The 21,543-nt window shown below is 55.7% G+C and overlaps 2 protein-coding genes across 6 annotated transcripts; one reads left to right on the top strand and one right to left on the bottom strand.

Moving 5' to 3' along the window:
• The first annotated feature begins 1,433 nt into the window (after positions 1-1,433).
• On the top strand, positions 1,434-10,880 carry HAP1 (huntingtin associated protein 1). 5 transcript variants are annotated; one of them, XR_006728983.1, is made up of 13 exons: positions 1,434-1,914; positions 2,965-3,044; positions 3,442-3,558; positions 3,645-3,850; positions 4,033-4,132; positions 4,210-4,276; positions 5,976-6,106; positions 6,474-6,548; positions 6,892-7,026; positions 7,181-7,272; positions 7,576-7,614; positions 8,380-9,338; positions 10,031-10,880. XR_006728983.1 is itself a non-coding variant. In XM_045526521.1 (13 exons), the coding sequence occupies exons 1-12, from the start codon at positions 1,458-1,460 to the stop codon at positions 8,831-8,833; spliced, it is 1,953 nt and encodes a 650-aa protein (XP_045382477.1). In that variant the 5' UTR covers positions 1,434-1,457; the 3' UTR covers positions 8,834-8,836; positions 10,031-10,880. The 5 variants fall into 5 exon arrangements, 3 of the variants coding, with proteins under 3 accessions (XP_045382477.1, XP_045382478.1, XP_045382475.1); XM_045526521.1 differs by having other exon boundaries at positions 8,380-8,836; XR_006728984.1 differs by lacking the exons at positions 7,576-7,614; positions 10,031-10,880 and adding an exon at positions 7,663-7,932 and having other exon boundaries at positions 8,380-8,462.
• Positions 10,881-18,933: 8,053 nt separating this feature from the next.
• Positions 18,934-21,321, bottom strand: GAST (gastrin). Its single transcript, XM_045526518.1, has 3 exons — positions 21,286-21,321; positions 19,236-19,451; positions 18,934-19,123 (listed from the first exon to the last, which is right to left on the bottom strand). The coding sequence occupies exons 2-3, from the start codon at positions 19,444-19,446 to the stop codon at positions 19,020-19,022; spliced, it is 315 nt and encodes a 104-aa protein (XP_045382474.1). The 5' UTR covers positions 19,447-19,451; positions 21,286-21,321; the 3' UTR covers positions 18,934-19,019.
• Between the last annotated feature and the right edge of the window lie 222 nt (positions 21,322-21,543).

The raw sequence follows: 21,543 nt of genomic DNA, 5'->3' as shown, positions 1-21,543 counted from the left end.
TTGTTCCTGGCAGATGAATTCTCTTCTCTGCCTCAGTTTTCTCCTCCCTGCGGGAACATCTCCATCAGTACGTACACGTGGTCCTATCTCCCATCTTTAAAATGCTTTCTCAGCTGGGTGCTGTGGCTCACGCCTGTAATCCTAGTATTTTGGGGAGACCAAGGCGGGAGGATTGCTTGAGGCCAGGAGTTCAAGACCAGCTTAGGCAACAGGAGAAGAGAGAAGAGGAGACAGAAGGTTTGATAAATATTTAAGAGATAAACTCAGCAGGGCTTGGTGCCTGGCTATTGAGGAGAAGGGAATGAAGGCACCAAGAATGGTCCCCAGGCTTGAAGAGAATCAGTACGACAGCTATGTCTTTGTGGCCTGCGGTTTTCCCCAGTCCAAAGGCACAAACAACCACTCGGCTTCTGTGCGGCCCCACAGTCCACTCAGGACCTGCAGCGACCGTCGGAGATACCGGTGCGCTTCGAGGGACGCGGTCCCCCAGCGGAAGGGGCGCGGAGTTGGTCTTGAGACGGACACCTGGTCACTGCAGGCCAGGGGATAAACGGTGCTCTGGGGCCGTGGCGGGGTGAAGTCGGAGGAGTTGTCACAGGTAGACATTTAAGCGAGGTCTTCGCAGAACAGGGGTTTGCAAGAGGCTGGCGAGAGGTGGGCAAAGCGAATTAGGGTTGGAAGTAAAGAACGAGGAGACGCAGTGTAGAATGGGAGTAAAGAATGGGAGTACTAGACCAGAGTCTGTCATGAACCCACTGTGGAAACTAACTCAGTTTCCCCTTATGGAAAAAGAGCAGATCAGACCAGATTGGCTCTGAGAGCTCTTCCAGCCGGAACATCCCACATTTACCCACCTTCCATAAGAGAGAACCCCCGCAGTAAAGAATGGGAGACGTCGAGTGGCCGAGCACGGGCGCGCGAGGCGAGGATCAGGGTATGACACGCCAGGCTGGGCAGCACGTTGGACGTCGTACTGTGGTTTGGATTTATCTCCCCGTCACCCAGGAAAGACACAATACTGCCCTAACTCACGGGTCACCCCGGACCGTACTGACAACGTTGGGTGCGCTGGTGCGACACCAGGGAAGGCAGCCGGAAACGCCCGCGGCGGGAGCGGGGGAGGGGTGCTCCTAGCTGGGGACCCGCTAGTCCCTGCACCGAGTCCGCCGGAGCGCAGGCTTTGGGCAGAACCATTCTCCGGAGATGGAGAGGGGAGGAGAAATCCTTCACTCCGACCCCAAAGCCGAACCACTAGAACCTGCACTCGGCTCTTCTTGCTCTTCTTTTCTTTTTGTGCCCTGTCGCATCACCACTAGCTCCCCTCCCTCGCGGCCCTGAGTCCCGGGCCACTCGCTGCCCCTCGGCCACCCCCGTCTCCACGCGTGGTGCGGCCCGGCGGGCGCCCGCTCGGCGCAGGTTATAAAGGTCCGGCTGCAGCAGCTGACTGCGGAGCCGAGATGCGCCCGAAGGAGCCTGGGCAGAGCTGCGGTGGGGACCCGCCGGGGCCCGGATGCGGACCCGGGGACCCCGCAGCGGTCACCCCTGCTCCCCCGCCCGCAGCCAGTCTGGCTCCAGAGCCCTCGGCCGAGTCCGAACCCGCTCCCGCGCAGGCACCGCGGGTTGGACAGGGAGCAGGATCCGGAGCAGCCTCCGGATCCCAATCCGCCTCGGAAGCCCCCACCAGAGCTCGCCCGGCCTCCGAGGCTGGAGCCAAGCGGAATGCCCGGTCCGTGCCCGACAACTCGGACGCGCCATGGACTCGCTTCGTATTCCAAGGGCCCTTTGGCCCCAGAGCCACTGGCCTGGGGACTGGAAAGGCAGCGGGCATTTGGAAGACGCCAGCCGCCTACATTGGCCGGCGGCCCGGGGTGTCCGGTCCTGAGCGCGCCGCCTTTATTCGGGAGCTGGAGGAAGGTAAACCGAGTCCCAGGGATCCGGGGGCGCGTGGGAGGAGGAAGCTCCAGGGTGGAGGGGGCCCCGTCGGGTCCGGGCGCCCCGCCCGCTCTGGCCCCCAGTGCCACCCCTCCACCACCTCTGCGATGTCACTGTGGTGCCTGTCTGATGGCCCGTTCCCCATCTCCTCCCCCCTCTGCAGTTCCCTGGTTTCTGTAGGTGCGTCAGGTCCAGGGCCCGCGCGCTCCCCGCCCCCTCCGCGCGCCTGTTGCTGCGACAGATCTGCGCGCTCTCGGCGCCCCCCTCCGCGCTCTGCCGCAGTGCCAGGAGAGGGGCGGGGGGGCTGCGGGAGGGCGCTGCCCGCCGCGCTCTGGGCCTGCGCCGGCCCGGCTCGCCGGCGACGGAGCGGTGGGGGTGGGCGGACGGGGAGGTTTTCCTCCCCTTTGGCTGCGGGAGTCAAGGTCCCGCTCCCTCCGCCTCTTCTCTCCCATCCTCTTCTGGGTCGGGGGAGATCTCTGGGTTGGGTCCGGTGCCCCCTAATCCGGTGCTGGAGAAGTCTTCCTGCTGTCCTCTCCACACGCAACAGGTGCAGGGTGGGTGACTGCTTCTGTTTTTATGACCCACGAGGCTCCACTGAGCTGGCTAAGCTGCCCCCTGGGTGAGGGGTGATGAGTCAGTCTGCGGCTGTGCTTACTCCTAGCTGCCTCCGCTCTCCTAGGTGCCAGGGACCCAGGCGTCCTGACAGCCCAGTTCCTGAGTCCGGAGGACTGTGATTCCCTTACTTCACCCAGGCCCCTTCAGGAAAAAAAAAAAAAAAAAAAAGCCCAGTCCCGTTGGCCCTGGGAGCAGGGCAGGGAGTGCTCAGTGCGGGGGGGGGGGGGGGGGGGGGGCGGGGCGGGGGGGTGGTACAGAGGATGTTGGGGGTGGGGAGGGAGCCCTGGCTTCTCTCCTGATGACCCTTGTTGAGGGAGAACTGGGGACAGGGCAGGAAACAGTGGGTTGCCAGGTAGAATATGCTCCCTTTTTCCTGACTTGACTGGGCCTTTTCTCCCCACCTGCCTCCTCCTGCAGCGCTGTGCCCTAACCTACCTTCGCCAGTCAAGAAGATCACTCCAGAAGATATCAAAGTGATGTTATATTTGCTGGAGGAGGTGGGTACTGCCTTCTCAACCTCGGCCAGGCCCTCGTTTTAATTCTGTCCTGTATGGGTAGGTGTCTTGTCTGTTTCCTGCCTGGCTACCTCTCTGGGGGCCAAGCTGGGGTTCTCTCTTATGGAAGGTGGGTAAATGTGGGATGTTCGGGCTGGAAGAGCTCTCAGAGCCAATCTGGTCTGATCTGCTCTTTTTCCATAAGGGGAAACTGAGTTAGTTTCCACAGTGGGTTCGTGACAGACTCTGGTCTAGTACTCTGGACAACTAGGGGTTGGGGAGGGTTTCTCCCAGGGGCCTAGCCTCCCTCTGACCCCTGCGTCCCCCCTAGCTTCTCCCACCTGTCTGGGAGGTCCGGGAACTGGGAAAGTATTACCCATGGGTGGTGGTCCCTCTGCAGAGAGAGCGGGACCTGAACACAGCAGCTCGCATCGGCCAGTCCCTGGTGAAACAGAACAGCATTTTGATGGAGGAGAACAGCAAGCTGGAAGCCATGCTGAAATCGGCCCGGGAGGAGGTAACTGCCAGAGGAGGGGAGGGGAGGGGCGGATCTGCATCGTCCCCCTGGCCACTGCCTGCCATGCTCCTCTCTCTTCCTGCCAGATTATACGCCTCAGACACCAGGTGAACCTGCGCGATGACCTCCTTCTGCTCTACTCAGACTCTGATGAGGAGGATGAGAATGAGGATGACGAAGAGGAGGAGGAGGAAGAAGAAAAAGAGAAGGAACAGGAGAAGCAGGAAAAAAGGCAGGAAAAAGAGCAGGAGGAGGAACAGCAGCGTGATCATGCCTATGATGCCCCTAAGCCGTGAGTGTCCTGCCTTTGCACCTGGCTGGTCCCTTTTCTGAAACAATCCTCAATGTCCCCCTTTGTAAAGAGAGACAGGTGTCGGGGCTGCTGGAGGGTTGCTGGGACTAATTGACCCACCACCCTTAGCCCTGTGGGGAAGCCCACTCCGCACACCCTGACTCCATTATTGCCTCCCCCAGGACTCCCCGGGAGGCACGCCGGCACCGCTGCCCGCAGGTGGACGCCCTGAAGCAGAGGCTGAGGCTGCTGGAGCGGGAGAACCACGAGCTGAGAGAGGAGGTGAGGAAGGGGGAGGAGGGGCACCTGGGAGCAGGGGGTGTTGACTCTCCTGCCCCTTCCTCTCTCCATCCTTCCAGGCCTCTGAACTCGACACCATGGAGGATGAGGAGCAGATGCTCATTCTGGAATGTGTGGAGCAGTTTTGTACGTAATGTTGTAGCTCGGGGTAGAGGGCTGTCCCGAGGAGTGCAGGGAAGAACTCAGGATTTGGAGTCTGGAGGTCTGAGTTCAAGGCCCAGCTCTGGTACTTCCTAGCTGTGTAAGCTTGGACAAGTTCCTTGATCTCTCTGATCCTTCATCTTTAGGACAGAGATGAATGAGCTCAGCCCCACTGATCTCTCCTGGGTTTATTTGGATCAAAAGAGGCAACAGCTGGGGAAGTGTTTTGTGCAAACTGTAAAGAGCTATACAGAAGCCACGGGTCTTCTCTAAGCCTGTCTCGTTATTTGGGGCAGACAGGAGGGAGCCATAAGCTCCCAGAGACCAGGCACCCTGGGCTGGGGCCGTTTAGAGTCATGTCTTGGGCAGTGGCTGTGCCTGGCACCATCCTAGGCACTGTGGGTGGCGAGAGTGATGAGTGAGGCATAGTGATGGTCTCCGAGGAGTTCAAGTCTAGCTGGTGAGTTGCAGACTCAAAGTGGCAACACCTGAACTCATGCTGTTCCCCTCTCCCCACTCCTGACCTTCCTTCCCTCTGGGTTCTGCAGCTCCCTCAATGGCCCTCACGGTTCCCAGGCCACTGGATTAGGAACCAGTCCCCAAGTTCTGTTGCTCCTATCTCCTAGGAATGGCTCAAATCTCTTTCCTCCTCCAGACTCTGGCTGTCTCTAGGCCGGACACTTCTTAACTGGCCTCCCTGCCTCTACTCGTGCCCTTCTAGGCCCTTCTGCACACAGCCCAAATGAGTTTCTAAAAGCAAATCTGGGTGGGTGTGGCAGTATGCACCTGTAGTCTCAGCTACTTGGGAGGCTGAGTTGAGAGGATCACGAGCTCAGGAGTTCTGGGCTGGAGTGTGCTATGTGAATCAGGTGTCCACACTAAGTTTGGCATCAATATGGTGGCCTCCCAGGAGCAAGAGACCACCAGGTTGCCTAAGGAGGGGTGAACTGGCCCAGGTTGGAAATGGAGCAGGTCAAAACTCCCGTGCTGATCAGTAGTGGGATCGTGCCTGTGAATAGCCACTGCACTCCAGCCTGGGCAACATAGCGAGACCCCATCTCCAAAAAAAAATAGTATAAAATAAAATCTGACCATGTTTCTCCTCTGCCTAAAACCTCCAAATAACTTTCTTTTGGTCAAAGGATAAACCCCAACCCTGTACCCAGCCTGTGTGATCTGGGCCTGCCCACTGCCCCAGCCCTTCCCGGTGGTTTAGGTCACCTCTGGGTCTTCCTGCACTCAGCTGGGGCCTGTGTCTTCCCTTCTTTGCCTGGTTTCCCTCACTTGCCCTGTGGTCTTAGTGGGTGGCTCCTTCTTCCAGAACTCCTTCCTAGACCATGCAAGGCTGGGTTGGGTGCCACAGCTGTGGCCCCTTGTCCGCGTATGCCCTTGACACTTGCTCCCTTGTAGCCCATGTTATTCAGTCTTGTACTCTGTCTCCCCATTAGACTGGAGCACAGCGTGGGTGGGACCAGGTCTTGTTGACCACGCACCCCAATGCCCTGCTCAGTGTAGTCAATAAACATTTCTTGAAAAGAATCCCCGAGTGGGGAATGCTAAGTCCTGTGGGGACTGCTGGCATTCACAGCAGCCAAGGATGGGGCAGGCAGAGGCCTCTGGGGATGGCCAGATGGGTCCCCAGAGGCCAGGGGAGCCAGGGCTGACCTCTCCCTCCCGCCCCCAGCGGAGGCCAGCCAGCAGATGGCCGAGCTTTCGGAGGTGCTGGTGCTCAGGCTGGAAAACTATGAACAGCAGCAGAAGGAGGTCTCTCAGCTGCAGGCCCAGGTCATGAAGCTGCAGCAGCGCTGCCAGTCGGTGAGGACGGCGTGGGCAGGACCCTCCCGCCCCCTGGGACCTGAGCCTCCTTCTCCTGCCCCCACCTCACAGCTCCGCCAGGCCCAAGGCCCTTCTCTGTGTCACAGAGTTGGGAGAGATCTCAGAGAACCCCCTATCCTGCCCCCTTGTTGTCCCAAGGAGAGGACCTAGGCCTAGAAAGGGTCCCAGGCTCTTCTAGAACCCAGGCCTTGTGACTCCATGCCTTATTTGCTTCATTCCATGTGACTTCTTACTTCAAGGGCTGCCAAAGCCTCACTGTTGTGCCTGGGGAGACTCACGGGAGGCAGGGGGTGCCTGGGATTGCGGGGGCCTCTGATGGGGGTTCATTGGTTTTGGGTCCTTCCAGTATGGGATGGAGACTGAGAAGTTGCAGCAGCAGCTGGCTTCAGAGAAAGAAATCCAGATGCAACTCCAAGAAGAGGTGAGGCTCCCCCTGGGCTCCTGCCCCACCCTTGTGAGCCCCTAGCTCAGAGCGGGGACCTCAGGCCCTCGGCAGCAGCCTGACTCTCCAGAGAGGACAAGTAGCTTGCAGGCAGGGACTGGGTCTGTCCCTTTCTGCCCCCTCCAAGTCTGGCACGGCCCAGCAGGTGGCGGTTCAGTTGAAGTGAGTGGAGTGGAGTCCAGGGACCTGCCCACATGCCCCTGCATGACACTCTTTGGGTCTAGCGCTGGGGCCTCCTGCACCTTGGCCTGGAGAGGGGGTAGGCAGGAGAGCGGGGCTGGGTGCGCCTGGGTCCCAACAGAGCCTGCGGGTGGGTTCCCAGCTGCAGGACCTGCGGGAGAAGTACACGGATGGTGGGGGCATGCTGATGGAGACCCAGGAGAAGGCGAAGACCCTCCGCCAGAAACCCCCGGTGTCCACTGGGTCTGTCACCCACTACGCGTACGGCGTGCCTCTGGTGAGGACCCTCCCCTGGCCGCCACCTCTCAACGTCTGTGTGCTCGTGTCTCAGCCCTGCTGGCTGATGGGTATCCTCAGTCCCCTTCTGTGCCTGGGACTATGGGTGGGGGTTCTGTGGGGTCCTCTGGTAATGTCCCCCGTCTCCACTGTAGCAGGCGCTTCCTAGTTTCCAGGAGACCCTGGCCGAGGAGCTGCGGATGTCGCTGCGGAGGATTATGTCACACCCTGTGTATTTCATGGAGAGGTGCGTGGCTGGGGCCCTGCCTGCACCTGCGCAGTAGGCGGCAGCCTTGCTATGGGGGAGGGGCATTGCCTCACGCTCTGACCTCCGTGTTTCCATGGTGCCCCCTCCTCTGCTTCCCTACACCCACCTTGGTGGCTGCCCTGGCCCCTTCCACCTGTCACTTTTCTCTGTTTACACAATCTCGGGCCTATCGCTTCTCCTTGAGATTCTTCTGCGTGACCGTGACCGTGACCGGGCGCTAGGGACTCTGTAGTTCCGGCTTCCATCGTCTCGGGACACTGAAGGTCCTTTTCTCTGTTGAAGGAATTATGGGAGGCCCAGAGGGGAGACGTCAAACCTGAGGTAAGCTGGCCAGGGGCTCCCTCATCACCTGTCCTTACCTTCCAGCAGCCATGCAGCCACCTGCGGCTGGTTCTGCCACCCACCCTGCAACCCCGGAGAAGGCCCACTGTCTGCGCTGGCTGGACGGAAAGTTGTTTTGGGAAGGAGTGGTCCCTTTTTCCTTCAGTTCTTGCCCGCTAAGTGGCTGTCTGATTTAAGGCTGCTCCCAGTGGGGACCAAAGCTTTTCCTTCACCTTAGCAGAGGCTGAGAGGCAAATGGGCACTGGCCCAGGACCTGGGAACATCTGGGACCGAGTCCCAGCTTGGTCCCTTAATTGGGTGTGTGTCCTTGGGCAAGTCATTTGACCTGTCTGAGCCTTACTAAAAATGGATTTGTTCCTATGGCAACTAGATGTTGGGTGGGCTGTAAAAGTTAAACAATGAAGGAGGGAGGCAGAGGGACCATTGTCCCTGCTGGACTCTTCTGTGCAGCAGGGTTTGGGGACAGAGGGGTAGGCAGGGCCTATGCAGTGTTGGTGACCATTCTTCCTCCCTCCCACCAGGGGCCTCCCACCCAGCTCACCCTCTCCCCTGGCTGGGACAGAACTGGGAGGAACTGTCAGAGTCTGGGTGCAGACTTGGGGCAGGGCGGGCCTGGTGGTTGGATTTTCCTCCTTAGCCCCATGGGCAGGAGCCGTCCTAGGGGCAGAAGCAGAGGGTGGCTGGGTGCTCCGGCTGGTGTCAGCTCACAGAGGGATGGAAAGGCTTTTCTGTTTTCCTGCCCAGATACGATCTTCGCTACAGTGAGGAGCGAGAGCAGGAGCAGGGGTTCAAGGCCAAGGAGGGGTTGATGCCGGCAAAGGATATCAAGCCGGTGGAAGATTTCGTGCCTGCGGAGGAGCTGGTGCCCGAGGAGGAGCTGGGGGCCACGGAAGAGGTGCTGGCTGAGGAAGGGGTAATGGACGAGGGAGAGCTGGTGTCAGAGGAGACAGAGGCCTGGGAAGAGGTGGAGTCGGAGGTGGATGAGGCCACGCGGATGAACGTGGTGACCTCAGCCCTGGAGGCCAGTGGCTTGGGCCCTTCGCACCTGGACATGAAGTATGTGCTCCAGCAACTGGCCAACTGGCAGGATGCCCATTACAGTCAGCAGCTGAGGCAGAAGATGTTCCAGAAAGGTGAGTGCTCCCGCGGGAGCCTCCCTCCAGCCAGCCAGCCAAGCTGCAGATCATCAAACCAATGAAAGGTGAGGGTGGGTGAGCCCCCTCCCTCACGTGCTCACTTGCCCCAGCCTGGCCCCACCCAGCGTGCTGATTTGCATGAACTTTGCATATCATTTGCATAGGTGCCTCAGGTCCCGGGCAGTGGGAACTGTGGCCCCAATTGCTCAGTTTTGTGGAATTTGCTTAGGATTCCAGATCTCCACCCACTTTTCTCCTGGGGGCTGGGCTGGGGGTCAGGGCCGGGACTCTTCCACCTCCACCATACCCCTGTACTTCAGCTTCCTGTCTCTGCTGCCGCCCTCCCCTGCCCTCCACCCCCACCTCCCCTGTCCCCAAGGCTCCCTGGGGGGGCGGGATCGTGGGGCAGCGGCCCAGGGTGCCAACCAGGACTTTCAGAGGCTGGAGGAGGACAGGGCTGGCCACCCTCCCAGGGCCTGGGAGGAAGAGGGGCCTTCTGGGGCCACCCAGGCCACTGGGGACAAAGGCCTCCTGCCAGCAAGGGCCACAGTCGGACCAGTCCCCTGGGTGAGTCTGAAAGTGGGCTGGGGTCTCCTGCAGGGTGGGGGTGGATCAGGGCTCCTCTCCCCAGCTAGAAACCCCAGTGTTTGTGCACGTCACCTGCTGAGTGCAGGCCTTGTGAGCCCTGCCATTGAGGAGCTCACAGTGACATCAGAGATGATCTAGCGACGCTCGTGCACATCCGGCCCTTTGCACTTGCATTGGCTCCTTTAATCCTCATGCCCTATGGCATGGTATTATCATCCCTGTTTCTTAGTTGAGGAAACAGGTTCAGAGAGCTAAGTGACTTGTGCAAGGTCACACAGCGAGGAGGAGATCTGAGCCTGTCCTCTTCGCTACCGTGTCATATCTGCTTCCTTGGCCCATCTGTCCTCTCTGATGCTGTCCTGGTGCCCCACCTGGCCTGCTGGGTTAGCCTTGAAGTTTGTAACTTGTTGGCACCCTCCATTATATCTGGCCCGTCCCCATTTTGATGGCCCTTTGGTCACCGCTGGGTGGAATAACACTGGCCTCATCAGGGCCGCTGTGTAAGGTTGTGCAGGTTGTAAACTGAGCTTTATGGCAGCGGGCAACCTGCGTAACTGTCAATGGTGGCTTTCTGCCCCCTTCTGATGTGGCTGACCAGACCCCTGCCCGCTGCCCAGGCTGGGCCTGTGATCGTGAGGCTCCTTATTCACGTCCACCCGCTTCTCTTCCAGGCTTTGCTGTTTCCCAGCAGCCTGCAGAGGCCCCACAGACAGCTTGAGGCCCCTCCTTCCGCTGCCCGGCCAAGCCCCGCCCACCCCAGACCCTCCTTCCCTTCCTCTGAAACGGGACCCCATGTCTGTCGCCAGCCCAGCCTCTGTCCTGATGGACCTGGGCCGCAGCTTGAGGGCCCAAGCCTCGACCCTCTTCTGGGACAGGCTGAAGGAGCCCCCGCTCTTGTTCTGCAGCTGCTGCAAAAGCTGTGGCTGCTGGGCCTGGATCACATGGTGGCCCAGGGGGCAGAAGCAGCCTGTAGGGGGGAGGCCTACTGGCTACCAGACCCGGCTCTGAGGTGGGGCCAGCCTGAGCCGGGGTGGGGGCTCCAGTCCCAGCTGTGGGAAGCTGTGAGCCCCCTCCTAGCGACACACTCCTCACACCTTGACCCTACATTAAAGTGGCTCCCGAGTCCTTGTTGACTTTAGGGACCTGGCCCTCTGCCCTGTTCTTCGTCCTTTCTTCTCAGTCCCTGATCACTGTTGTAGCCACAATGTCTCTAGGTGTGGGTGGGTGAGGGGTCCCTCTGCCCAGTGGTGTGTCTCACCTCCTTCCCCACTCCTGGTGGCCTGAGAGTGTCCGGGCTCCCTGCCTGAGGCCCAGCCCCTCCCTCCTGCTGTCCTCCCTCACGCCCCTTGTTTCCTTGTTCTAGACGTTCTGGCCTTTCCCAACGCTTTGCTCATGAATAGCTGAGGTCTGGTGCTCAGGCCTCCCGTTGGTGCGTGGCGCACTCCCCACAGCGCTTCCCAGTCTCCTCTTACTTGTCAACTCGTGTACGTGCCAGCGCGAAATAAAGGATCTGTGCGCTAACGGGCCCGCCTCCAGCGTCTTTCTCAGGGAGTGTGTGCGTGCATGTGCACGTGGGTGCACGCTCTGCCGGGCAACGCGGTGGAGAAAGGATGGACCTTGACACTGAATGACACGCCAAGGACTTGCTCTCAATATGCCATTTCTGCATGTCCACAACCCCTGTGGGGTGGTAAGTGACATGATCAGCATTTGTCAGACAGTGAAACTGAGGCCCGGGCAGGCTAAGTGACCCTGCTACGTACGGGTCTACCAGCTGGCGTGGAGCTGGGATTTGAACGCAAGTCCTCGGGGCTGGTACAGACTCTTTCCTGACCCTGTCTGTCCCTGGGACACTGACCATGGCTGTGAAGGGTAAAGCAGGAGTGAGAGTCACCCACTGTCCCAGGTTGAGGTCCCACAGAAGCAGACCTGGAACAGGGTTTGAGAACATGTACAGTTGGCCCCTGTATCCGAGGGTTCTGCCTCCGTGGATTCAACCAACCACAGATCAAAAGTATTTGGGAAAAAGAAACAATTAAAAAATAACAACGCAACATAATACAGATAAAAACAAGCCAGCATAACAGCTATTTATGTAGCAGGTACATTGTGTCAGGTATTATAAGTAATCCAGGGATGATTTAAAGTGTACAGGAGGATGTGCATAGGTTATATGCAGTCACTGCACCATTTTATTATCAGGGGCTTGAGCGTCCATGGATTTCATTATCTAAGGGGCGTTTTGGAACCCATCTCCTGCGGATACCGGGAGATGACTAGTTTATTTGGAAGGTGATCCCAGGAAGCACTCTTAGGGGGCGTGGAGAAGTGAGAATGGAAGGTAGCTAATGAAAGGGCGTTTTAGGCAACTGAGGCTCAGGCCCGCTGGCAAGCTCTGGGAGAAAAAGTGTAGGTCTTTACAGCTGTAAGTATGGGCTGTGGACCAACTCTGTCACCTCTCCTGGGAGTTTATCAGAAATGCAGACTCTCAGGTCCCAACCCAGACCTATGGAATCAGACTCTGCATGTTAACATAGTGCCCAGGTAACTCACTTGCCTGTTAGAGTTTGAGACACACGTCTCAGTTATCCCACCTGAGTGCGGGGAAGCTCGGGCTCGCATCCTCCAACTCTTACTCGTCAGTGGCTGAGGGCTGCTGGGGGCACTGGCTCATGGGTACTTCTGGCCATTCAGGGACAGAGGAGAAGCCCTTGGGCAGAGAGTAACTGGTGCTCGTAGCAGGACACGGTCAGCACGTACAGCAGTGGTGAGTGCTGAGGACATGGGCAGGCGCTGGCACCGTATGCCACAGTTCTCCCCTTGTGCCATATGAGTGGGACAAGACTTAGACGAACTCAGGTTCCATGTGGAGTTCACTCTGGCCTGGCATTGCTTCTTTAGGATGGTGGCTGGGCTCAGTATCTTAAAAAAAGACAGCTGGAGGGTGAATGTTATAGGTTGTTATAGGTCAGGAGTTCGAGACCAGCCTGAGCAAGTGCGAGACCCCATCTCTACTAGAAAGAGAAATTAGCCAGGCGTGGTGGTTTGCATCTGGAGTTTTAGCTACTCAGGAGGCTAAGGAAGGAGGATCCCCGGAGCCCAGGAGTTCAAGGCTGCAGTGAGCTATGATGATGCCTCTGTACTGTAGCCCAGGCAACAAAGCGAGACCCTATCTCAAAAAAAAAAAAAAAAAAAAAATCCCCCATGCTTTGTGCTCCTTAAAGATCCACCTCTTCCCCAGAAGTCCTTGCCTCTGATTCTCCAACCTTGCTCCTACCAGTGCCCTGAGTGCTCGGGCAAGCCATGTGCCACTGCCCAGGAGTCTGTGTACGTCCTTTCCCCAGGCCACTTTTCCCTCCATACCATGCCGATGACCAGGTATGCTACTCAGAACTTTGGAACTTCGCCCACTGGAAGGATGGCCCCTCGCCACGTTCAGGGTCACCTGTGAGTGAGGCCAGGGTTCAGCAGCAGTCAGTTTTCAGGTTTTACTGACATGTCAAGCCTGCCTGTGTATAGACCAGGACTGGATCTTTCCTCCTCTATGAGCTGGTCATAGGGACCTCCAGTGAGGCCACAGGGGAGCTGAGGGAGAGGCACAGGTGCAGTAGACACAGGTGACATTGGGGTGGGGGTAACCGTGCCCTTTGAACCTTCTCAGGCCCAATCTTAAATGTACCATTTCCACCCTGCCACGGATTGCTGACTGGTTCACCCAACCTTATGATGTGGCGCGTCTGGAATGCCCAGCTCGTGATGAGCGACTCTGGTTGCATAGTAACTGGTCCAGTGGTCAAGTGCTCATTGCCTCCTAGGTCCAGCAGCATGCCAGAAGTGACTTTAAACAGTAAATGATTCTCTTCTTCAGATGGCATGACCTGGCTCTAGAATAATCCAGCCCATCACCTGTTTTAATACAGCATGCAAGCTAGAATTGTTTTTATATTTTTAGATGGTCACATGAGCGCCCACACAACATTCTTGATTTTGTTTCTTTGCCTGCAAAGCCTATAATATTTTCTATCTGGCCCTTTAAGGAAACGTCTGCCAGCTCTAGGGGTCTGAACTACAATTCTTTTATTGGGACTTGCCAGAGACTCCACGTAATATCCTTGTCTACCGATGGTACTTCTAGCACTGTAAGAGTCCACCAGGTCATAGGGTCCCATCAGCAGAGCTGCTTGTCCTACAGCCTGAACCTGCCAGAGAGTTCTCTCTTGATTTGGGCCCCATTGGCAGCCTCCTGACTCACCTGATAAGTGGGTCAGGGCAGTATTTCTAAGTATGGTATTGTTGATTCCAAAACTGAAAGAATCTTACCAAACCCTGGGCCTCATAGCAGTGGAAGGTACAGTTTTGCCCTAGTCTCTAAAATCTTCACCAAGATTCCTGAATATTTGCAGTCTATGTTCTAACTTTTTGGTGCGTAGATATCCTACCAGGGCAGCCAGAGTATTTGCCACTTCCTGCTTCCTAGGTCTGATTAACATGATGGCATCATCAATGAACTGGTGTGATGCAGAATATCTAGATGATTGAAGTCCCTTTGGACTATATTGTGACAGAGAGCAGAAGGGCTAACAGACTTGGGGATGGCCATGAATGTGTATGGCTTCTGATCCTCCTTCCTGATAGGAATTGAAAATAAAGGGTTCATCAGGTCGACAGCAGCATACCAAGGATCAGGGGTTGTGTTTATCTGTTCTAATCAAGACGTCACATCTGGCACAGCTGCTACAAGCAGGGCCCTCAGCTGGCTGCGTTTACAGCAGTTCCTATGATGGCAATGGTCCAGCTCGATTTTCTGGCAGTCATGCCTGTGAATTAAATGGACATGTGATGGAGTCCATCACCCCACATTCTTTAAGTCTTTAAGGACGGTGCTCACCTCTGCCACTTCACTGGGGATGGAGTATTGCCGGGGCGAGGGCAGCTCCAGAAACTTCCACTTGGCCCTTCCCACCGTGACACCTCTTAGTCCAAATGACAGGGAATTAATGTGAGGGTTCTGCTGATGTCAAATATTCCCATCCAAATGATGCACTCACAGCACAGGGAAATGACCACAAGGTGTTTCCAAGGACCCACTGGACCTGCCGTGAGACAGACATAGGACTCCACCTGTCACCTGGCCTTTGAACACTCTCTCTCTGACATGGGTGGAGAAAGGTGGCATTTTGGGTTCTCTGGTGCATCAGCTCAGGCCCTGCATACAAGAGCTTTTGAAATATCTGGATGTATTTCTTCCCCCAGTGTACAATGATGATGATGCGTGGCTGGCTCTGAGAACCGATGCAGATTTGGAAACCAGGCAAGGGATCATGATTTTCCATTCTGGCAGCTGACATCAGCCTTTGGCTCATCTGCTCTTGATCTGTTTCATTTGTGAGGTCGAACAATACTCTCACCGGCCCCCCTCATGTCTCACTCCTAGGAACATGGTGGCGTAAGTCACCACTGCAAATCCTGGGGCTTGAGGCCTCCTGGTTGCCGTTTTGATCTTGCCCACTTTGCCACCGATGGTTAAGTGCTGCCACCTGCCTTCCCGTTCTGTGCTCCTGTCATCCCTACTACCACTAGGTAGCCCAGGTCCACAGTAGCATCAGTGCTGGCCTGGATGTTTGTGGGTTGAATTGTGGCCTCCCCCTCCATTTGTATGTGGAAGTTCTAACCCCCAGTACCTCAGAATGTGGCCTTCTTTGGGACTAGGGTCATTGCAGATGTAATAAGATGAGGTCATTAGGGTGGACTCTAATCCAGTGTGACTGGTGTCCTTATATAAAGGGGAAATTTGGATATAGCCACTCACACAGGGAGAATGCCGTATGAAGAAGAGGGCAGAGATCTACAAGCCAGAGAACACCTCTTTAGACTGCCAGCAAGCCACCAGGACCTGGGGGAGAGACATGAACAGGTTCTCCCTCACGACCCTGAGGAGCAACCAACACTGCCAACACCTTGATCTCAGACTTCTGAACTCCAGAACTGTGGAGACAATACATTTCTGGTTTTTAAGCCACCCAGTTTGTGGCACTTTGTTATGGCAGCCTTAGCAAATTAATACGGAAGACGGTTTCTCAACAAGGCTTTATGTTTCCTGACTAGTACATTCCTTATATCCTCTGGGAAAGGAGTGGGTTTTGGATCCTTCCAGGGAACATAAATCCTCCGGCGGATTCTCTTGTTTTACATAATAATTCCATTCTTCGTGCCCACCTCCCAGGCTTTTGACCCTTTCCTCAGTACTCTGCTGAGGCAATCTGAGCATCTTCAGTGCAATTGCTGCAGACCGTTGTCTTGTCCAAACTTCAAGGAGCCATCCCAGCAAGACATTAGGACTGGCTCCAGGACGTTAAATCCTGAGTCATGGGAGAATGCTCCCCGTATCAATAAACTCTTCCCTGTCCAGCCATTCGACAGTTCTCCAGTCCACCCTCCTTGGTCTGCCAGCCTCAAAATCCACTGCCACATATGCTCTCCTGGCTCCTGCTCGTCCCTATTCCCCAGGTCACTCAGGTCCTGCAGCATTTCCAGGTGAGTAATCCCTTCTCCCCATATGTGGGATAGCGCTTCTCCACCTGCTGAGACGACACTAGTTTTTGGTGTAGAACCCCTGAAGGGAGGCAGAGTCACATCTTGAGGAGAAGCATCATCTTATGGAGCATCTGCCTCGAGGTCTTTGCAGAGTCTCCAGATACAGGGAAGCTGCTCTCTTCTGGCAAGGCAGAGGCTCCTCTTCCAGCCTGGAGGATTCAGAGAAACCTGGGAGTTGAAGATTCCTAAGGGTATCTCCTCAAATGTCCCACCCAAGGTTTCGTGGTCCCACTCCTTTTGTTCTAGGACTGTAACAGAGGAGACTTGCTGCGGTTCTGATTTCAGCGTCTTTTGTTACTCTGCACTCTTACAACAAGATCTGGGGCTTGATTTTCAGCACAGTCGTTCCTTGCTGCAGTGGATGCTGTTTGACGTGGAAGCTGTATCTTGAGTTGATAGTTAACTGGCCTGAGCATAACACTTTTCCTTCAGGGATTCTCTGGTGATGGACAATAGCCAACCAACTCCACAGTCCTTGTAGTCATCATTGCTCTTCTCTCTCAAATGCTGAAGCAATTGCATAACCCTGTGCCTCCTCTTACACCTGCTTCCCATCCTAATTCCCCACCGAACGAACGGAGTCCTAGTAATTGTGCTGCTACAGCACTCCAGGGCTTATCAGCACCCCGGTTATCACCCGCAATGGGGTCTGGCCAGTGAAAGATCAAATTGCAGAATCCCGTCATATGGGTCCGCTTCCTACAACCCCTTCTGGTACCAACTATCTTGAGTTCCCCCAGGGACAGACTTGGAGACAGAATGTTTTTGAGTGCAGGTAGTTTATTTGGGTGGTGACCCCAAGGAATAACAGTGGGAGAGTGAGAATGTGAGGCAGGGAGGGAAAGGGAGCCAGTGAAGATCATCATTAGCTGGGCGTGGCGGCGCACGCCTGTAGTCCCATCCACTTGGGAGACTGAGACAGGAGGATCACCTGAGCCCAGGAGCTCGAGACCGGCCTGGGCTACAAAGCGAGACCTTGTCTCTGAAAAGGAAAAGAAGGAATGTCATGGAGGAGGTTACTGCTGTGGCTGGCTGGGGCTCAGTCCTGCCGGGGAACGCTGGGCGACAGCAGAGTGTATCTTTATGTTTGCCTTCCCACAGTGAGCCACCCTTGGAAGTTTGAAGCTGCTTTTCTTTATCCTGTCCCTTCTCTGCACATTTATTGTTCTTTGCCAAAGATGCTATTATATATGAGCCTGAATTCTAAGCCGCCTCTCTGACTTGCTCATTTCTGGGTACGCCATGTACTAAATGTGCGATATACACATGAATAAACGTGTTTGCTTTTCTCTTGTGATCTGTCTTTTATTACAGAGCCCCACCAAGAAACTGAGGTGGGTAGAGAAAAAATCTTCCTCTCCTACAGCCCCCAGGTGGAGAGTCGCCCGTGGCCGTGCTGTGGGCAGACACAAGAACAACGAGGGAATGTGGGTGAGACGCTCACAGGTGCCCGCGCCAGCCGCTCACCCGTCCATTTGACAAGTCATTTATTGGGTGCCTCCTGTTCTTGTCACTGGGGATATAGCAGGGCAGAGGGACATGCGGTCCCCACTCTCACGGAGTTTCCTGTTTAGCCTGAGAGGCAGGCAATACTGCAAACAAAACAACTACAGATTGTGAAATGTGCTCTGAAGAAAATATTATGCTCTTGTGAGACAAAGTAACAAACGTGTTTGCTCATTTCTGCCTGCCAACACAATCTCACAAAGCCCCCACTCTGTGACAACGTGCAGCTCTCCGGAAAGACGCTTGAAGACAAAACAGGATAGAGCACATGGCCCCCGCGACTCTTGCCTGAGTCACTATATTTCTTAAAAGATAAATGATCCTAGTCCTTGCCTTTTTCTACACATCAGATAACGTCTGCCAGGGTTGGTGATTATGCCCTGTGATTTATAACCAGATGTGCTCTTACACCCACATGTGCTGTGACTCTGCTTTAATGTAACTTCTGAGCAGGTGTGATGTGATCTTCCACGTCCTGAACCTCCACCACCTGTACGCAAGCAGTGGCTGAGATGCTGTCTGACACCTGCCCCCAGCCTGTAGGTCTCGGTCTATAGTTCTCAGCAAGATTTCTGAAGAAAACCAACTTTCGTTCTTTAAGAAACTTGATTTTTTTTCTTTAGTTGACACTGTGACAGAGAATAGTGGGGGCTGGGCGCGGTGGCTCACGCCTGTGATCCTAGCACTCTGGGAGGACGAGGCGGGAGGATCGCTGGAGGTCAGGAGTTCGAGACCAGCCTGGGCAAGAGCGAGACCCCCGTCTCTACTAAAAAATAGAAAAAAAAAATTAGGCGGGCAACTAAAAATAGAAAAAATTAGCTGGTCATGATGGTGCGTGCCTATAGTCCCAGCTATTCTGGAGGCTGAGGCAGGAGGATTGCTTGGGCCCAGGAGTTGGAGGTTGCTGTGAGCTAGGCTGACACCACGGCACCGTAGCCTGGGCAACAGAGCAAGACCCCATCTCAAAAAAAAAAAGAGAATGGTGGGGTTCTGTGTGAGGGGTACAAAGGGCAGGTGTCTCAGGAAGAGGCATTTCAATGAAGACCTGGAGGAGAGGAGGAGAAAAAGGGGAGCCCGCCACACTTGTGCCTGGGGAAGAGCATTCCAGGCACAAGGAACAGTAGGGACAAAGGTTCTGAGCAGGAAAGAACATGGTAAAAAGGAAAGGAAGAGAGGAGGAAGAGGAGGAGGACACAGAGCGGGCTCTTGGAGCTTTGTCAGGGAGTCGGGGTTGCGTTCTAAGTGCAGTGGGGAGCGCTGGAAGGTTAAAACCAAGAGTAACATGATTTGTCTTTTAGAAATCTTGCTCTGTCTGTGGACCCCACCACCTATTCTCCCACCCACGTGTGGGTTCTTGTTCAGTGTGGGGCTCTGGGGACCCCAAGGAGAATTAGCCATGGTCCCTATCTCAACCCCACCCCAACCCAGTCACCCTCCCCTCCCCTGTCCCATGGCACATGACACAATCCATAGATCCATTGGAAACTAGTTTATTTTTATTTGATTTTCACTGGAAAGGGCTGGGGTGGGTGAGAGGTGTCTGGGCTCTGAAGTCCAGTTCTAGGGATGTTGGTCCCCTTCCTCAGCACTGCGGCGGCCAAAGTCCATCCATCCATAAGCTTCCTCTTCTTCCTCCATCCATGGCCCCTGCTTCTTGGACAGGTCTGAGGAGGTGAGAGAGGCGAGAATAGGAACTGAGGTCAGCGCTGGTCTGGGGGGACCTTGGCCAGACCTGGCTGGGCGAGTCCAGCAGGGAGGGCAGTGAGCAGTCCCTACCTGCCACGAGGTGTGGGGGACCCTGGGGCCCCAGCTGCCTCCGGTGGTGAGAAGCTGCACTCAGCTGGTCCGGCCAGTGCTGCTCCAGGTCCCTGTTGGCCACTGGACCCGAGGGCGCACCTGGCAGCTGGGAACGGGGTTTCCAAGAAGCTTCAGAGAAGGCGGCCAGGGCTAGCACAAAGATCAGCACGTACACACACAGTCGCTGCATCTTGTCTGCAAAGGGGACAGGGGCCCAGCTTAAAGGTGGGGTTGTCCCCACGCAGGCCCAGAGGCAGGGGGCTGGACCAGACCTGCTGACAGGTCTGCAGTTCTGCATGGGGTTGTGACTATTTCTTCAGCTTGGGTCGCCGGTTCCTGCCGGCTCCACCATGGCCCCAAGCTGTGCCTCTTTCCTCCTTACTTACCCCGATTACATCCACTTCTCCTCCTGGAGAAATTCAGAACCTAGGGGAGTAATTTCCAAACTCTTCTGCAGAATTTGAGGCCATGTCAGCGGCTCTGTAGCTGTTTAAGCCTTGTAATTTTTTTTTTTGACACAGGGTCTTGCTATGTTGCCCAGGCTGGTCTTGAACTCCTGGCCTCAAAGCGATCCTCCCTCCTCAGCCTCCCATGTAGCTGGGACTACAGGCCACTGTGCCCAGCAAGTCTTGTAATTTACAGTGAACTTTAAACAGTGATACCAAAGGAACATACACACTCAGCTGCTTACAGGCCACATGCTGTCATTTGGGGGACCACTAGCACATTCAACGTGTGGCTGGGTCACACCATGTTGGTGCAGCCCTCAGAGGAAACGTTCTTCTGCCAGTTTTCCTTGACTGAGGAATAGCCTGTGATTGTAATTAAGCAGTTAAGAAAAAATTAAATGGCCACTATTGGCAGCTGTGAACGAGGGTGAATCAAGTTCGGGGAAACTGTACTACAGAAGCGAACTGGATGCTCAAACAAGATTCAAAAACTCATCCGTTCTCTGGATTCACGATTTTTCTGTTCTTTTAGCCTCATCGTTCTGATTGGCTTTGTTATAAGTAAATGATAAAAATTTTCCCTTGTAAGACAATGTTAATAAAATGCTGCTTTTAACCATTTTGCATAATGAGGTTCTCTTTTAGGTTTCCTTTGGGAGGAAAATAATTCTGCTGCTAAGGAAACAGTTGAAAGATCCATGACCCTAGGACTGTGTGGTCCGACACTAACCACAGGTGTTGTCCAATGCAGTAGCCACCAGGCACAGGTGGCTCTTCACATTTAAATTAATTAAAATACAAATTGACTCCCTCACACTAACCACATTTCACGTGCACATGTGGCTAGTGGCTACTGTATTGGACAGTGCAGAGATAGAGCCTTTCCTTCACCATGGAAAGTTCTTTTGGACATCTCTAGTCTGGGAAGCAGCTTGAGATGGGATTCAGGAGTCCCTCGTGGGTTCCAGTTCCAGGCTTGCCCAATAATTTGTGTGGCTTGGGGCAAATCACATCTCCCCTCTGGGCCTCAGTCTTCTCATCTGGGGGAGGGGAGAGGAGCCCTGGTCTTCCCCATCCCCCAGGGCTGGGATGAGCATAGAGGGAGAGGGTCAGGGCAGGGCCCTGGCTGGGCAGAAGGGCAGGGGCTGGGAACGCCTGGAGCCCAGCCTGGTGCCACCCCGGACTGAGGGAAGGGTCTCAGCCCTGGACACAGCAAGACGTGAGCCTCAGACTCTGGCCCGTGGCCTGGTGCCTTGATGGGGGCAGGGAGCCTGTCCACCCTCCCTCCTGAGTTTCTCACCTGCAGAGCTGGGAGGTAGGTAGGGGCTTGTCCACCCTCCCCCCTGGGTTTCTCACCTGCAGAGCTGGGAGGTAGGTAGCGGCTTGTCCACCCTCCCCCCTGGGTTTCTCACCTGCAGAGCTGGGAGGTAGGTAGGGGCTTGTCCACCCTCCCCCCTGGGTTTCTCACCTGCAGAGCTGGGAGGTAGGTAGCGGCTTGTCCACCCTCCCCCCTGGGTTTCTCACCTGCAGAGCTGGGAGGTAGGTAGGGGCTTGTCCACCCTCCCCCCTGGGTTTCTCACCTGCAGAGCTGGGAGGTAGGGGATATGGTGGCCTGGTGCTTCTCAGGTCTCTGCTCTGCTCAGTGTGCCAGGCCTGCCTTATAAAGCCCTTGAAGTCCCCCCCAACTCCTCCCATGAGGCCAGCTCTCCCCAGGGACAGGGGGTGGGGCGCATGTACAGCCCATCACCCCTACCACACCCTGTGACCCAGGATGTTGGGGAGGGAAGGGAGTTGGCCTCCATGGTGAGGGGCTAGAGCAGGGGTGGGGACAGCTCTTC

The sequence above is a fragment of the Lemur catta genome, chromosome 15 (genome assembly GCF_020740605.2).
Source record: "Lemur catta isolate mLemCat1 chromosome 15, mLemCat1.pri, whole genome shotgun sequence".
In the NCBI taxonomy this organism is placed as follows: domain Eukaryota; kingdom Metazoa; phylum Chordata; class Mammalia; order Primates; family Lemuridae; genus Lemur; species Lemur catta.
This window is presented reverse-complemented; position numbering and strand designations above follow the sequence as displayed.